An 18,792-nucleotide genomic window follows, 5' to 3' on the forward strand; every position below is an offset into this window, starting at 1 on the left:
GAGTTCAAATTCTCATAGTTTTAACGTTATAAACAGTGGAACTTGCGCCCTTTTCTTTGGAAGAGGACAATTCGAACGAGCATATCCCTACGAGTATGAGAGTCCAGAAGGAAGACAGTATAACTGTGGACTACCGGAACTGGATCTCTCGCGGCGAGAAACGCCATCGTAAGGCACTGCCTCTCTGGTACAGTATAGGACGCCTGCTCTTTTATCTTTCCCGGGGGAAAAATAAATATGGAGATTCGGGCTCCTACTCTCTTTTTTCCTCTCTCTCTCTCTCGCTCTCTTTCTCTGCTTTTCCGTTTTCTCTCTCGCTCAATGTATACGCTAACCAGCAGTTTTCTTCGTCGTGGTAAAAAAGAAAAAAGATCTGTGAAAAAAAGAAAACGGGTCTGGCCGAAGATGAAAGGGAGATCGAAGAGGGATTACATAAAGCTTGCCAGGCTCAGTGAGATATTAGAAGGATGTGTGTTGAGGTAGGAGAACGCACTCCAGACTGTATTTTCGGTGGTGGATTTTTGAAACGCTCTTTCCTTCTTCTTGGCCATTTTTTTTACAACTCCTTCACGTTGCATTGAATTCCACCTAATTTGCACAGTCAGCGAAATAAATGAGATGTGCCATTCGCCTTCGACATCCATGATCTTAATTTCTACAGAGTGGGAAAGTATGCAATATCAAAACCCTCGTCAACTGACAATGCAGACAAATATTGAAAAAATGATGGGAGTCGTTTTGAAAAATGTTGACAAAAGTGAAAATAATTTTGTCCCAATTACTCTACGAAACAAAAGATCTTTTCGTCTACTTATATCATCTAAAAAACATTGTTATCTTAAACTTTATAACCTCGTGTATTACGATCGTATACTGATCCGCGATTAAGGTATGAGAATTCAGTACATTAAATGTCGGATATCAGTTCTGCTTGGCTGGTGTGCGAATATGATTGGACGACATGATATATTAAGAATATTACGACGAGAGAGAATATGTGAATCGCGTGGTGGCCAGACGTACCGGATATGTTCATATGAATTATTTCTCCCTCTTTCTTTCTATTTCTCCTCCGAGCATCGTTCATATTCTTTTATATTTTTTCCCATAGCAACTTCGTCTAAGATTGTGTATAATTTTTGCTTCTTTCTCAAGTTAAATAACTCAATAAACGTTTTTTTTTTCATCCACTCTAAAAAATTGTATTCGGTAGCTTGACAAAATTATTAACGTTCTATAGTTTTTACCTCCTGCGCAAACTTAGAATTTATCTCATAGTTTACCATCGCTATAAATAAACAAACATTGAAACCACTTTGTCGGTACCTTTTTCCCTCTATTTCTCTCCTCGTTTCTTATTTTCCTTTATCTCTCCCTCTCGCTCTTGCTCCGTCATTTTTTCTCTCTTACTCGCTCAAATTATAACTGCTGCAGCGCGTTGGGAGCCACACTATTGTACGAGAGTCATTCTCGCACAGTGGCGTCCCTTTTTCTTTCCATTCGCACGAGTGTACGCTCGCTCGCATTAGTCCATTATCTCAATCTATAGTAGTCTGGGGACAAATAATAGGCTGCACACAGTGCTAGAGAAAGACCGAGAGGAAGAATATAGTCGACGAAAGGTGAATATACAAGGACATCTCTACACACATACCTACGCACGCTATTCTTGGCTTGTTTGTATTAATGTACGAGGATTTTCAATCGAAGTATAAAAATATGCGTCTTCAAATATCACGAGTAGTCGGTGCATGTGAAATTCAATGAATTTTCCAGCGTGTTTTAGCAATACCGATACTCCGTTTTGAATTTCCAGATTAAATTAAAAATACTCGTGTATTCAATCGTTCCGAACAACATATTGAAAATAAAATGAGTTATTCGATAGTGAGAAACAAAACAAAATTTCCACATGACGTTAAAAACGGCGCCCCGAAACGCGGAGAGAAGTTTTCAAGCTGCTCGATGACATGCACCTTCTCCAATTACTCTTTCCATTTTTTGCTCGATTTCATCATGATGATTACCACAGTCGTCCAAGTTTCGTGCACATATAAATTCGTAAATTTTCTGATCAATAACTTGAATTTTCCTTCGAGCATACGAACCTTCGATTGTGAAATTAAAAAGTTAATTAGCTGTAATGGAGATGAAATAATCACGCGATATTTCACTTGATACGAAAAACGACGTAAATACGTAATTTTACGTAAATATACGAGCAACGGTGTTTGGAAATTCATGTTCATTTTCGAATCCCATTGCTATAGTGACAGAAGGATTGACATTTTCGCAAATAAGAATTTGCTTTTTATATACATTGATGTGCTGGATTTCTACGATGGACTGTACAGCTATAGAAATTTGCTGGAGACTTTTGACGTCAAAAAATGAAACAATTTTTTTTCGAGAGTCAAAAGTATGAAGTTGGAACACTGATTGACCATCGGGGTGCACAAAACGATATGAGAAATCATGTCATTTTGCTTCGTGTCTATTATCTTCTCAATGAAATATTCAACGTGAACTAACGCAATTGTTTTCCGTTTATAGAATGAAAAGTTGGGGGTACCGCTTAAAATGTACTTTACCGAGCGAGACTTTAGCCAGTCTCTCGATAGAAATAAGCTGGAAAGGCTTAAATCGCAAGTCGACCAAACTGAGTTTGCTAAATTTTTACTTCAATGATAAAAACGAATTTAGCTTCGTGTTTATATTTAAATATGTATATGTACACGATGGTGTGAGTAATAATATAGGATTGGGGATGAGAAAGAGCAAGGGATTGTGCAAAGGATTCAGGGAGGAGCGAGAGAGATGCCCCAGCGAGGCTTGCAGGCGCAAGCGCTCGGCCGATCGATGTCCCCTTCTCTTCCGCGCGCGTATAAAGCTCTCGCTCGCAGGGGGGTGCACGACAGTTTCGCGATAGCATTTGTAACATGCGCCGCGTCCCGGGTCTCCGGTACTCCGTGACCGTTACCAGCGTAATCAGCGAGATTCAACGTCGTTGTCGTTGTCGCGAGATTTCCCGATTAAGTAGGAAAGCTCGACCGAACGTGAGTCCGATAAATCATAGGAATCGTGAAAAAATCCCACTTTTTTGGCGATACCTCCATCGAGGCAATCACTATCTTTCGTCATCATTCTAATAACGCAAATAAATGTTTTCCATAATTCACTAATCGACAGTGGTGTTCTCCGATTTGTTTGTTTTACGAATTTAAAAAATCAAAAACCCTTCATCAGTTACGTTCGCGAGTCTACGAAAAGGTGAATGCTAAAAGCCTTCAACCCGTTTTCACGCCAAGCAGATGCCCTTGATGTACCGTTCAGAGGTACGAAAAAGAGTGCATCCCGTCGTATAAAAAAGCCAAGAAGGAAAAAATCCATCGAGCCGAGTAAGCGAAGGGGATTAATTGAAACTTCATTTTTCGAGGAGCATACGAATGAAGGCTCAATATTTGAGTAACGAGAAAAGTAATAGTGGAGAAATCATCATTTGTAACGAGAATATTAGCAGAATTCGAAGATCCGACTCACCCCACACTATCACCTACTCTGACTGGCATTTCAGTCAGTGAAATACGACAACAGGATAATAAAAGATTAAAAGTTCCCGTATTTCTCGTTGATGCTATAAATTGAGAGGATTTCGTAGCAGCAGGACAATCCAATTTAGAATTTATACGTACATATATCCAATATACGTAAGAACAGCCAAACGCTAAATGAACACCGTAGTGATTGTTTGAACTGCGGAAAATTATCGTTCACGTCGTCGAGTACCGTGTTCCGAAGGTTAAACAGAGACACACACACACGCACACACACACACGCAGAAGAGGATCGAGTGTGCAGACGACTCGAATAATTCGCAGAGTATTTCGTATCAATTGTCACAAGCGCAGAGGTTGAAAATCAACTTTGACAATTTGGACAAAGTGTAACCGTGTGAATTCTCATACAGTTTGAGAATTGTTCGTGAAGTGTGTTTTATTTGTACAAGAGTTTAACTTATTATTTGATCAATCTTAGTCTCCAATTGGCATAGTATTTGTAGTCATATATCATCATATACATATAGTTACGTCAAATATATAAATATATATTTATATTGATACTTTATACGTATATATACACACACTTGTATTGGTTTTTGTGTAAATTCATGTGCATCAAAAAAGAGACTTAACAATAGTGAGTCTCGAAAAAGTTATTCGGTGTGATAAGGGAGGATTGTTCGTGAGGTTGAAGATCAGTGCAAGGATTTTCAAGATCGCTCGCCAACGGATGGTCTTTAAAATTTCGGAAATTTTGACATTTCCGAAAAAATCATTTGAAAATTTTTGTTTTGCAATAGCCTGGGCTCTATTTCCTTTATCTCGTATTTCGGAGCTTTACCGGGTGGCGCGGGAGACAGTTAAAACGACGGAGCATCGTCAAACCCATTGTTCACTGGACCCCGCTGTTCTCGTAACCGACACCACCACTCACGACGACCACCGACCGACAAGAAAAAGAAGAAAACGAAGAAGTACCCTCGTAACGAAAGCTTCCACTAACGCGCAACAAGTTAAGAGGCTAAAGCCAACGATTCTCGCTGAGCCGAGGCCGCAATGTGACATGGATATCCTCGCCGTAGCCTGCGCCATCGTTGCCGCTGCACTTTATTACAATACACTCAACGCCGGTTTCGTTTATGATGATCGGTGAGTCGATTATTCGATTTTTCTCAACATTCCATTTTCGTCGATTCTCTAATAGGAAGTGAGGTGCTTTAATTACTTTTCGTAATTATGGACCATCAGTTAGGCTCGTTGTTCACGTTTGAACTTCGAGTATACTGCTGTCTTAGTGTTGATTCTCTGTGGAATTACGGGGAACATGAATGAAAATGTGAGACAATGTATACAGCCGTAACCTAGTTTTACAGTCTGTATTTTCACAAAGGACGGGACAAAAATATTTCTTCTCTGACCACATCCATAAAGAACTCCACTCTGTTATAGCTTTCGGGTATATCGATTGGCATATTTAACAGCTGTTCAGTGCGATGGATGTGTAGGAATTATGAGACATTATTTTTGATTTATGACTTTCCCGAAAATCGTGTACGAAAAATAGCGAATGAAGATCCGCGGAATAAATGCATGCGCAGGATCTTCCGTTCTTGCTCTGTTATTGACGTCACAATTTTGACATTTAAATATATGAAACTTTCACGCTCATCGTAAACATACGTTCAGGCGGTTGAATAATCAGGAACTTTGTGCTTCCTATTCCAATGGTGGCAGTATTAGTGTGCACACTTTTATCAACGAAGATTAATGAAGGAACGCTATCCAATATCAGATGATTATCCAAGCTCGATGATATTTGTGGCATGAGTGAAAAGTTGTCGACGGTGCGTCGAAAATGAAAGGGAAGAAATAGTAATTAATGGTATCCACAACCGGCGGGCATACGAAATTTATGTACATGAAGGATAATTGGCGTTGTGGTAGTTGGATGTATTAGGTTCCTCGAGCGTATAATTATATCACGTCATAATGGGATATTTCATTAATGATACACGGAGTCACCGATCCCCCTCCTGCGAGTAACGCCAAATTTTCTGTTTTCTGTTTGTTTGCTGATCATTCACTTTTTACGAGGCACTATCTGGAAAGGTTTTATCTCCTGCTAGGATCGATCATTCGAAGTGGGTATTCACTGGGACTTTATTACATGTTATATGGTTTAGGGCTGCGTAATTAAACGGCTCATGCCATATGGGACTGTCGATATTGAAGGAAGCAGGAAGAATCGATTGGAAAGTGGCAGGTTTCAATGTCATTTTCATGAAACAATTAGTCGTTATTGAAAAAAAAAGAAAAATATATAAAATTTTAAAAAATGAGAAAAAACAGAATTTTCGAAGCACGCAGTAGCCGTTGTAGAAAATAATGAATATCCTGGAAACGGATTTTTTTGTAATAATGCACACGCCGTTGTCATCAATCTGAATAATTGCTACAATCTACGAGTTTCCAAATACGTGTCAAGTGAACATCGCTATTGGTTTATCGAATTTTTGTGTGCAGGGCTATCAATCGATGTAATTAATGACGGGAAATTCCGCATTGGATGAATACACGTTCGTTGCATGTTTTAAAGTAAAATACATAGAATCACGTGTGTTGGTAAATATAAAGCGCTGACTCAGCAATTAATGGCTCATAAGATTTTAGTACATAATAATAAAAAATAACGAGTCATAACAAGACCGTGGGTCGTAAAAAAGCCTCAATTAGATGCCAGATAATTTATTTGTTCTAATGAAAGTGGTCGTTCGAAATGAATTCCATTTCACTAGATTCATCAGGATTGTTTATGTGTGACCTCGACGTTGATGGAAAAATTAGAGCATCGACGAGTCGGTGTTCAAATTATTGTGATTTTCCACGAAAAGGTCGTAGGTTCTGGTGGATATTTTTATTTTCATCGTTAAATATTCACCCAGCAATAGGATATTATATTCCTATCGGAGTAGGAGATATCGCGTGTTGTGAGAGAAATTCGTTGTTTGACCAACAAGCAGCAGTTAAAGCATCAAACAATTATCTGACAGAATATTTGAGAGCTTTCCTCGCGTATGGCATAACAGACTCTGTACGTTGGCTATAAAAGTACGAAGCAAGCTGATGTATATTTGTATAAAAGGACGATAAAACCGAAGATGCCGAATTAGTGGTTGAGAGGCCCTGAATAATTATCCTTTTCACGCCCAATAGAGCGCTGCACGTGGTTCTCATAAATTATGCACTAGGGAAGAGTTAAGCGCGAAGCTGTGCGATGGTCTGCTTTTCCGCTTCTTTCTCCCTCTTCTTCTTCGTCGTTCCGTCTTGCTTTTTCTTCATCTCCTTATACTCCCCTCTACTTAAACTTTTGGTATAATCTTTCTTGCACGCAGTTTCACCGGAGATACATATCCTATAAAGCAGAGTTGCGGAAACTTTAACCAAGCCCCAAAGCTTCGTGCGCAATTTACTTTTTTTTACGCCCGATAATGTTTGTACGTGCTCTCTTTCAGTTGTACGCAAGTACCATTATGCTCGCCGCATCTCGCGAGATGTTGAACATTCCTGGCAGGAGATAAACTTCACGCTCATCTGGATTTTATCATGAAACACAGCGATTTTGACACCTCAGCGAATAAAAAATCACAAAATTTCACGACGATTAATCGATTAACGATTGTATCATTGCGAAATAATTTTCAATAACATCAGCAGCTCCTTTCCCAATCGGAAATAAAGCTCCATGCAACACGTTTTCCACTTGCATCCCACTTCGAATAAAAGTGACGGAATTCATATCTCTGCCTCAAATACGTGCCTTTTGGGTGCCAAAACTCCGATGGCAATCGTGGAATTTGAGACAAGCCTCAAAACTAGAGGGACTTCAAAGTGTCAAGATGGCCTCTATCAAGTCTGTTTCTTGGAGTAAGTTTGAACCGTAGTCCAGCTCTTATCGAGGCCACATCACAACTCGATAGCCCACATCGTATATGCAGGTGGAAACACACAATATGTTATCCCATGTACTAGTCCATACTCAATATATATACAACGTCCAAGACAGCTTTGTTTCCGAAACAATACGCAGTTTATGGACCCAACATGCTGCTGGTTCGTGCTTTGTCTTTGGACAGAAAGCCAGTTTGAATCCTGCGGGAATAGCGTGATCCTCGACAGTAAATGGTATAACGCTTGACTGTCGCTCGATGATAAATATGTATTCATATATCTGTACATACGAAATTGAGAGATAGAGAATATCGCGCACCGTGGAAATATCCGAACCAGAGGTTTAAGGAAACCATTTTGCTGACGAGGCAAATATACCTTCTTACTCCGATAAGCGTGTCATCCTAATCCGCAGATCTATAAATTAGATTACTACCAATATCGAGTTGAAGAGAAGCCGAACGATCAACGATGATCACTGCTTCGTCCCATAATTCGTAGGTCGAAAATCAGTTTCATCCATACTATTTTCAATTGTCAATTAGATTTTACTTCTGCTTTCTGCCAGCGTTCAAATTGAAAGGCGCGACGATTAATATCGAGCGAAAAGCTCGTTTTTTTACGTCACGTTACGCAAAATTAGTTGGTACCAGAATAGAAACCTGTCGAATGATAAACGAGTTACTCGTATTTGGAATAACTTTGTGAAAGTTTTCGTGGTCGAATCCTCGGATTCCATTAGCTTTCATAGCAGCTGTGAATTTTATTATATTTCCTCGTTATTTATCGTACAATGAACTTTTTACTCGTGCACTGCCTCATTAGTAAGGAAAGGTTTATTCGGTATAAAGGCTGGAAAAATACGACGTTGATAATAAAGTAACTCCGAAGAAAGTGAACGGAGAAAGAAAGTCGCGGATTTGTGTGCGTTTCGGCTTTTGAATAAGGACTGTCAGGGGCCTTTACTTGGTTGCAAGAGAAACTGCAGTGGAAAAACTTACCCTAACGAAATCTCCTTATCACTAAGCACGTTGAGTCCTCTCTCGTTAGCCCCCATTTTTGCTTGGTACACCTCTTTTCTACCCCGTCAAGTACTCTTTTCATCGGACCGATGTTTTATCTCGCGCTTATTAAATTCATGTCTCATTAGCGACGTGGCTTGAATAATCAAAGCTTCGTATACAGTTTTCGAAAAGAAGTATATGAAACATTTTTGTATTTACTTCAACTGCAGCGCCAGAACTACTGTGAAACTACACAAACTATTGCACGGTAGAAAATTGACGTGTCGACGGACTCGAACGAAATTCTCTTTGTAGATACAAGAATCAGTGGTGACATTTGAAAAACCGTTCTGAACTTGAGGTCATTAGTATCAACATTGAAATTATTTTGGGCTCGTCCAATTGGAAGCTTGCTCTGTTATTGTCGTTCTAATTAGAAGAATCTAGCCACGTCGATCCCTCGAATAAAAATAAAGAATAATTGTTTTCCGAAATATTTCTATTGAGCTAGAGATATTCGCTGGAATAATAGGAACGAAGGAGGTCACATTGGAGCGGACGTGAATCCGAGTTCATTAATTGGGTTATCGAAAATTCATTCGATGTGCTTAAATTAAACGGCGGTTGCCATTCGAGGTACCCTCATCAAGTTAATACTCAAGAAGATATTCGTTTGTTTTCTATGCAAAATAAATGTACAGCCTATCATGCCCTGGTTTACTCGAAAAGGGTTGATGTCGAAACATAGGAACGTTATAATAGTCCAATGCGTCATTTTCACATTTTAATTCTCAAATCTAGTTGTGAGACGACGTTAGTTGAACGGACGATAAATTAAACTTTTGATTTATCATCCCTTCCTCGTTGACGCTCGGACGAACTTTCAAATTAATTCAAATATAATTTTCAATAATCGTGTAATGGTTATTCGCCAGTGAAACTCTGTAATAGCTCATAGCAAATAGAGAATTTGTTTTGCTTCATTTGATATTAATTATATAGTGCTTCAAAAGGAAGCTTGAAAGCTCGCTTCAAAGCTTTGAATTCTCCTCTCATTCCTATGGTCTATCACAGAAATTTTCTTTAAATTCCGGACTTAAAATTCTTTCAGTGCATGTAGTACAATAGAGAATTTTAATAACGAGCCACTCCGGTGAATTGGTGGTTGTAAAAAATGTTCTGCTTCACATAGTTTTCAAAGAGAATACACGCAGTTAAAATTCTATCGAAACTGGATCGCAGCATGTTCAGCGTTATGGGAATTGTAAAATCAAACAGAACAAAAAGCAACCTACAGCTTTCTGTCGTTCGGGATTAAAGAAAAATTTATATACATTCGCGTATATATACACACGGTAGAGTAACATTAGGGTGGATTGTGCGCGGACAAGAGGCCGTTACGTGGATACGGCCACGGTCAATACACCCGTCGGCGACCTTAATAACGTCCGACCTTTATTAACTGAATCCCAGCTGTACCGTATATGATCCTACAATACGAACGGACTGGAATGTCAAATACAGAAAACCTACGAAATTTAATTGCTATTTTCAGAAAATAAATGACTTCTTTTTGTGCGACTCGCTATATTTGCTTGTCTGGTAAAACAGAGAGAACGATGAAAATTCGCATGTTGCTATGAACACAGAACGAAAATGAACGATCAGATTGAAACCACGTTTAATGAGAATTGTAACTGCGAATACTTATAATCGACAGAAAATTTTCCAATAGCGAACAACAAGTGATTATTTTTGTAAATGGAAATGAAACATCGAATCATAAATTTAATCACCAAAATAGCAAGCAATACATTGATTTTTTCATCTGAAAATTTTATATGATACACGCACACACTCGTTGGTATTTTGGATTATCTAAATTTGCTAGCGATTCGTTTCAACTTCTATGGATTTGTAATAAAGTTTATGAAGAATTTACTTTGGTAAATTCCAACTTTGCAAAATTCACGAGAATTTCGGATCATATTAAAGTGGAAAATGCGAAATTACGTTTTCGTTTCATTCTTGGTGAACGTGAATTGTGTCGGAAATAAAGGTATTACGAAGTCGTGCGAGAGATGTGCAAACAAAGAGAATACTACGGGTACACCAGTCATACGAGAACTGCAAAACGTTACTGCTTTTCCCTCTGTTTTCATTTTACTAATACCGACGTCCATGGCTATATGAGAATACATTCTTTGTTTTCCTTTCTTATTCGTCCGTATCATAAGGCTTTCGAAAATAGCTGTGTTACTGTTATCGTATCATTTTAAACATTCCATAAATTACACGATAACAATAATCGAGATGCTACTGAAAGTCGGGATGATTTTTGTGTATCCACGTACTCGAAATTTATGTTGTCTATTTCCCAGCAAAGTGGATTCAGCATTTTCTCAAACTTAAACACTAAAAATACACAAATTATTGACATTTACGATATTGATGCGCGAATACCTACTCGAATTTATCGTATGTAGACGTAATCGTGAATGGATCGGTATCAAGAGGATTAGCTACGTTGAGTATCGTTCGTAAGCTTCTTACGTAATAGTCTCGAACGGTACTGCATAATGAGCGATAGATGATGAGTTTTGAGGCTAGGATTCATTGGAAATCCCATTACATATGTTCTCATTATCGCGAATAAGTCTGCGTTATGCAAAAAAAAAATATATTTAGCATCTGAAACGTATGATATTCCGTAAAAAAAATCTTCTCCGTCTTGTTCTCAACTCGGAAGATTCTCTAAATCCTACCTGCTTTGGTATTCTGAGAAAAAAATTAATCTTTTCCTTTTATCTCCTCAAGCCGGGTGTGCTTCGTCCATTTTTCGATAAGCTACGAGGCCGACTATAAAGATGGGAGGAAAATTTCAGTTTTTCTCTTTGTCGTAGCTGGAGGATGGACAGAGAAGATTTCGCAGCTAAAATTCCTTGGCCGGAGGAGAGTTTGGTTAAAGCTCAGAAAAAGTGATATGAAACTGCGGCCAGACGGAGTGAGCATTCTCGCAAGTTTGCCGCGTCGGAATAGTGGCGAGCTGTTTCTTTATATATAAAAATTGTTCTGCACATAGGACACGTGTGTATATATGCGCGGACGCGTATGTATACATTCGCATGTTTCAAATATAAATATAGAATCTAGCAGATATAGTAGGAACCACAGGTCGTCGGAGGTGGGCTGAAAAACCTCACACGATATGTATAAATAGGCGGTATTTCAGCAAGCAGAGCGTCGACTACAATGCCTTAGAAAAGAATACGGGAAATATTTATTTGCATAGTTTATGTCAGCGGAGCGGTTGCGTTTGCGGCTTGGCCGTTCATGCTTCGAGAAAAGGAGGTGAAATGGGGCTTTAACGGGGCTACATACAGGCATACGACAAAAGCCTGCAAGAAAGAGAAGCGGAGCGCAAGAGGAAAATTTGAGCCTAGGAGTTGTGCTGGTAAAAAGAAGGAGACCAAAGTTGGAGCGTACATAGGTATAAATTTATCCCGGTGACCATACACGTAAATGTACATACATATAAATATAAATAACGGTATATATCTGGATCCGTTTTACGGGGAAAGAAAGGAAGATGACGATATACAGGGTAGACTAGAAAATGGTGCTACGTGTGTTTCGGCAGTAGGAAGACGGGCTAGAGGGAAGCGGAGGCAGTTGCAGAGACAGTGGGGGGTCCAGGAGCGGGTGGTAGACGAAAAGTTACTTTTTGTTTCTTCCATTGTATCCTTCGTAAACGAGCAGCCGTGCGAAAGCGCAAGACGGACAAAACTTGTTCCCTTTCTGTCTTTCAAGTCTCTCCAGAAGCTTGTTTCTCTCTGACCATCGTTGCGCTTCACTTTCCCCAGTTTTCCAACCAACCTTTCACCCCTTCACACGCTCCCGATGTCCTCGATTATTCAGATCCCTGTACCTTCTCCGTTCTCGCGCTCATGTGTGTGTGTGCGCGCATTCTGCAGCCCTGCCGTTCTCTTATCTCGTAGCAGATGCTCTAGATACACTCGAAAAGGGTCCGTATGTATAATATACGACGTACAACCTGCATCCCGCACAACATATCGTCTTTCCAACCCTGCCACTGTATTTTGTACCGGCTATCTCATTTCTGATATTTATTGAGCACCTCGTTTGCCCGGAACCTGCACCACCGGATGGTTCATTCCGAACTTTGGTTTCCGGTTCGTTGACATAGGAATGGGATTTTTACTCGATTTCACCGTCGCACGTGCCCCCGTATACGGTCAATACGGTGTCAGCCTTGTGGCAGCTTTTTTTTATTATGCTTCACTTATTCCTCTCTCGCAGTAGAAATATTTTACACAGAATCGAAAGAACTCTATTCCTGTTTCTTTTTTGCTGTCCGACTGCAGACGACATCTCTCAGTATTTTAAGGTGGAACGGTAGCATGCATCAATAAAGGGGGATTTGATGCAAATTGGTAGATACTTTTGAAAGTGTGTAAACTATTTGCTCGCGAAATTTTAACGGGTTCGACTGTACCGTTTCTGAGAAAATTGAATTAGTTTTTTATATTGGATCTTATGGAAAAGCGTGAAAATCGCAAAAAAAAAATCGGTGCCCCGCAAAGGAGGCACCGTTCTACCTTAATAAAAAATCATCCCCTCCCATTTTATTCGTATCACGCGAGTGGTTTGCACACTTTGTAACAGATTTGAAAACACACGTAACGAATGAGTGCTCTTTTTGAAGCAGCGAAGGTTCGTTTTTCGGCTTCCACTTAACGACCACTCGATTAAAAGATACGATCTACAACTCCCGGCAAGAAATAATCAGTATCGCTCATTCAGATGAATCAAGCATTCGTTCAACTAAGGAAATCAATCTTATATGAAAACAATTAATCAGTGCATAGATTTACATTGCGCGAACATTTATTTTCTTATCAATCGATCGATCGTGAAATCACATGAAACAATCTTTTTTTTTGAATAATTATCAAAAAATCAATTGTGAAAATACGAGCTTACCTTTTGTTCCCAGTGAAAAGAGTCGAAATATGTGACATATACGGTGAGTGATAACTCCACGATTCGAAAGTAATCGGAATGTTGATTTTCCAGTCACGCGCGTTAATAACTCGTTGAGATGTTGAAACTGGTATAACGTGCGTGTATATTCAAATACGCTACGCACTGCCTTCGACTTCCCACCCACAGATGTTTTATACAGATATTCATTCTCGTATAACACAACGACAAGCCCATTGACATTGTCAACAGCCTTAACGGTATGCCCTTGATGTTGCTGCCTCCCCTTAAAACTTCATCCCACTACGGTCGGAGGGTATCAGTTTCCGAACTGGTAGTCGCTCCCTCGTATACACTTGTTTACGTATATACCACCGTGAAGTAGTTTATTCCCAAAGGCCAGACGCTGCCGCGAGTACAATATCATTATCCTGCTTTTCCACACCTTTTCTGCTGGGATAGCGTTGTGATCGCGCAACTGGAAATACTCGCGTTCAACTTTTCTTTCTCACCCGTCGTCCTGTGACTTTTATATATTCACTGTTGCCATCGATCGTTCGCCCCTTTTTCTCTCCCCTGCTGACGAGAATAACTTATCGAATGTATTGTTTTTATGAATTCCCATAAATTAATTCAACTTCGTGAGTCAAATGAGCCGAACATTGTTCAAGACGATTCTTGGATTTTAATGCTGGAGAACGATTCGAGCGAGTAGACGAAATGGTCAGTATTCAGAAAATGGATGAATGTTTGGAATAATTTAAGAGAATATGTTGATTTTTTTTCAAGTTGATCCGCGAGTAGCATCGTGAAAATGAATACCGGTAGCAGATGGAAAAGGGGGAAGGAGCGAGGGCGGTTTCTCCGAGACCTCGGCAACCTCGTTTCCATGAAATTCTCTTCTGTACGATGACACACAGAACTCTCCAGTCGTGTCACAGAAAATCCCATTCGCATCTCATTCGCAGTCTCTTTCTCTCGCGCGCTCGCCTCTCCGTCTTTCAGTCGCTGCATTCATATGCCGACGGGGGTGCACATTATAAATGGCCGACGCTGCTGTCATTCACTCTTTACTGCAGTATTAGAGAGGAGGAAGGAAAAGAGAGGAGGGGGGGGGGCGGAGGAAGGGGGATCGGAAAATATAGTGAGCGCGGGTTGAGTTAGAAAATTGCAATCGTCCGGGTTATGGTCGAAAATTGAACGAAAAAAGCAGCGGATGGGAGTCGAGAAGCGCGTTCCAATGGTCGGCTATGTGCACATCCTCTATCAGGATTCTATCAGGATTTGTGGCTATGAAATTCTGGAAACGACGGACAAAGAAAGTTTGTGGGAGTGAGCGCGCGGAGGGCGGGAGACAATAAAAAAGTGTGGATCACGCAGAGTGTTGGACGATCGACGCAGTCCGTCACTCGGCCTTCCGGCAAAAATTCTTGCAAATCCGTGGGTTTTTTTAGAGTGGGATCGATGCTTATTTATTCGTACAGGGACATGGGCATACACGGAGATATAGATAGCCCGTGCAGCAGGTTGAATGGACGAGTATGGAGCCATCATGGCATACAGACACAAATCTACGCTCATATAGATACAGGGGCACGCACATGTACGTCAAGAGCACGAGAATGGCATGTGCACGAGTCGATGGTCCGATGCAAACGATTTATTTCGCAGCTACCGAAGCTACACCCCGGAAGAAGGAAAGCAGGATCGATCGAGGATCGATGCGTTTTATCGACGTACGCGCAGAAAGAGAGAAGGGTAGAATTTCGATCGCCCGGCGTGTGCAAAGGCGTATTGGGAATGAGTGGAAACGAGGATTCACAGTTGTGGCCATGAGCTATGCACAAGTACAGGGGACAGCCGCGTGCGTTGACCAAAACGTCCCAACGTGTGATGGCGCCACCGGCGCGTAGCGTCGAAATCACGCGGGTGATTTAGGCGCTTGGATGGACCGATCGACCACCCACCGATAACGAGCGATTTCTCTCATCCCCTACGTCAACCTATTCTCCTCTTTCCTCTATGTGTGATTGTCCAAATCGAACAAAAGAGAAAGAGAAAGAGAAAACCAGAAACAAAGAGAATCCAGTTTGAACCCAATCGGGAGATCCAACTGACTCTCGTTCTGGTAGGACAGAGTTAATGGAAACCGGACGTCACTGCACCGCGATATCGCTCCGGACAGCTACCTGAGGAATGCCATACGCCATCTACACAGAGGTGACGATTATCAATTCCAATCACCACGCATAACTGGCGCATCCATTTCAATTCATCATGAGGATAAAAGCCGCCTATTATCCCTTTCATCGATGCGCTGCATTTCATACTAATATAAATATATTCAATCTTCTCTTTTATATGTTAGGCAAAAATGAGCTGTCTCCATGTTTGCCCCAATTTCGCTCTCTACGTGACTGTGAAGAAAACGTTGAATTTCTCAAGAACCCATTGTTTGGCTACCTCTTCAAGAGGATTCGATCAGCATGTCGTAGATTGCGGTCTTCTGCTAGAATTTTTACGGGATAAAGGAAAATGTGCTTGGAATTCAGCAGGAATGCGTTCTATTTTCAATCAGAAAAGATCGGACTTCCACTTTAAAAGTCGTTCTCCGCACTATCGTGTGCAAAATCGAATGCGTATTCGTAGATCTTATAAGACTTTATGAACCATCAGGATTTCAATATTTTCTGTCTTTCATACCGATTGGAATTTCAAGAGGCATTTGTGCATATAAATTTCAGTAAAAATTCCAAAAGTCTTGATTTTCCTTAGCATTAGCGTATCATGAAAAAAACTCCTATCCCTCAGCCATTTCAGTTGAGATTTTTACGATACTTTTTTGCGCACATCCTCGTAAACCTATTGGGATCTTAAAAAATTTGTGAGACATCTGGTGTTGAATTTTCAAACTATAAACCGGCCGCATCGCTCACCAGGACCTATTAATTAACATTAGTGTTTTTGCGCAAAATTCAACAAAAAATGGATAAAGTAGGTGCGTGTTTACACCTCGTGAAAAATCCCAAAAAAAAATAAATCAAAAAAAGAAAAAAAAAGAAGTTTCGATAACTAGGAGTTGAACCGGATCATAGGCAAATATCACTTATTGTTGAAACTACCATTGTCTATCCTAAAAATTTATAATTAAGGTCGCTACTGTACTGCATGCTAATCAAATGAGTACTAAATTTTCAAAACGCTTTCAGACCAAGTTTAACGTACCGATTAAATGTATTGTTAGTGGATTTGTATTACAGCATATCTTATTGACATGTAAAAATCTTAAAAACGGTAGTTTTGCAAAACCATCAATTGATAAATTCACTGGTATTTTTCAAAGAATTATCTGCGTTTTTTGATCGATTTTATTGCAACAAGCCTCATTTTGTTCCTCAATAACTGGTCCTCCATATGAATTATTTTTTTAACCTGATCTTTTCACCCTTGCATCTAATTGTTCATTAAGTGAAAAAACTTTTTCATTCATAATTTCTCTCAGGAATGAGTTCAAAGGAAAATCTACGTGGTGAATTCGTAGAAGATCGGTTGAGGAACAAAATAAGACTTGGTGCAATAAAATCGATGAAAAAACGCAGATAACAATAAACGCGGAAATTTGAATTTGCAAAACTGGCGTTTTTAATATTTTTACATCTTAATAAGATATGCTGTAATACAAATCGACTAACAATACATTTAATCAGTACGTTAAACTTGGTCTAAAAGCGTTTTGAAAATTTAGCACTCATTTAACTAGCATGCAGTACAGGAGTTACCTTAACGCTATATTTAGTACACGCGGAGCATGTACTGCATACGAACTTAAGTAGGTGATTGCACCCCCGCCTGCGCCATATTAAATTTAGGCCACGCCTTCATGTCAGATCTTAATAAGTAGAGAGTATGTAAAGACCACGCCGTACTCTCGGTGAGCTTTTCAGCGAAGCCATTTTGCTCTTGGGTCAGTGATGTTCCAATCATTTCGCAGTGATTTTATTGCATCATAATTGAAAAGAAAATTATTCTCTTTTTGGGATTCATTCTATTGCATAATGCACGACGCTTGCAAGCATACCCAACTCGTTTTCATATCACGGTAAACTTTAGCAGGATTTCGCATATATTCATTTGGATCATCTGGTTAATGTTGTCCGCCGGTGTACAGCCGCTAGACGCTGCTGCAATTATGCTAAGGTAATGCACCGAAATTTCGGACGGAGGATGAGGTGAAAGGCAAAGAGAAGAGAGCTCAATCATCAAATCTGTATCGCATACTCAAGCACACACACGCACCCTCAAAAGTACACATACGAACTAGGAAATCCTGCTATGGACAAAGGTCTCTAGCCATCAAAGAATAAAAAGGAAATTGTGTGAGAAGACTCCTGTGAGCTACTCGAATGCGAGCTTTGTGTGCATATGTGTATATGCATGCCTTTGCGAGAGCGATCTCTAAAAAGCTCATCACCTCGGATTATCTGTCTTGAGCGTATAAGTAAGCAGATATACAAGAGTGAATACGAGGGGCAGCTGAAGCTAGGCTAGTACACGAGATCGGATTTTAAATTGAGTCTAGCTATATGATCATGCTGTTTTTAACGAATACGTAGACCGATGAAAGAAAGAGAGAGATTAAGGCCGACAGGCAGAGAGAAAGAGGTAGAAATTTAAACAGGCAGGCAAAACACTTTCGTGTCTTGCATCGTGGAGCCCATAGTGGGGGGCTGCTTTCTGTCACTCATTTTTTGATTTATGAGGCAGTTCAACAAACATGAGGCCACTTGATGGGTAAACTTAGTCACTGATTTCTTCGACCGTTGATTCCTGGACGCAAGTCTGACGTCATTATTTCCTTGACAACAAATTTCGGGTTACGAATTATTAGTATACTCGTTATAGTGCCGATTAATGAATTTAGTACGGGATCCGACTTCAGTCTTCTGAAAATGCTACTGTTATGTAAAGATGGGATATAAAATGAAAAAAAGGATGGCAGACGGCGGAATATGGGAGGAGGGAAATGCGCAGGCTGAAAACGATGCGACAGCAACGATATCGAAAATTCTATGGCGTATCATACTGTTCCCTAAATGAGGATAAGTATATAGGTATAGATTTCTTTCGATGCCAGTCAACCGGAGTGTATGAGAGAACAAAAAATAAGCGGAAGAGAAAGAGGTGAGAGAGAGGGAGCGAATGTGTCCTTTTTCACTTCTCATTGGTCCGGAAAGCGGGAAAAAGCTTTTCACGAGAAAATCTCCGAGAGCTGCGCG

The 18,792-nt window shown here is 40.1% G+C and overlaps 1 protein-coding gene across 1 annotated transcript in view; it reads left to right on the forward strand.

Annotated features, from left to right (window-relative positions):
- Positions 1-2,929: 2,929 nt before the first annotated feature.
- Tmtc2 (Transmembrane O-mannosyltransferase targeting cadherins 2) overlaps positions 2,930-18,792 on the forward strand; it is a 146,747-nt gene continuing 130,884 nt past the window's right edge. Inside the window, exon 1 of the mRNA XM_043411689.1 lies at positions 2,930-4,709. Within this exon, the coding sequence (XP_043267624.1) occupies positions 4,291-4,709 (419 nt within the window). The 5' untranslated portion in view covers positions 2,930-4,290. The remainder of the gene's footprint in view (positions 4,710-18,792) is intronic.

The sequence above is a fragment of the Venturia canescens genome, chromosome 2 (assembly GCF_019457755.1).
Source record: "Venturia canescens isolate UGA chromosome 2, ASM1945775v1, whole genome shotgun sequence".
Classification (NCBI taxonomy): domain Eukaryota; kingdom Metazoa; phylum Arthropoda; class Insecta; order Hymenoptera; family Ichneumonidae; genus Venturia; species Venturia canescens.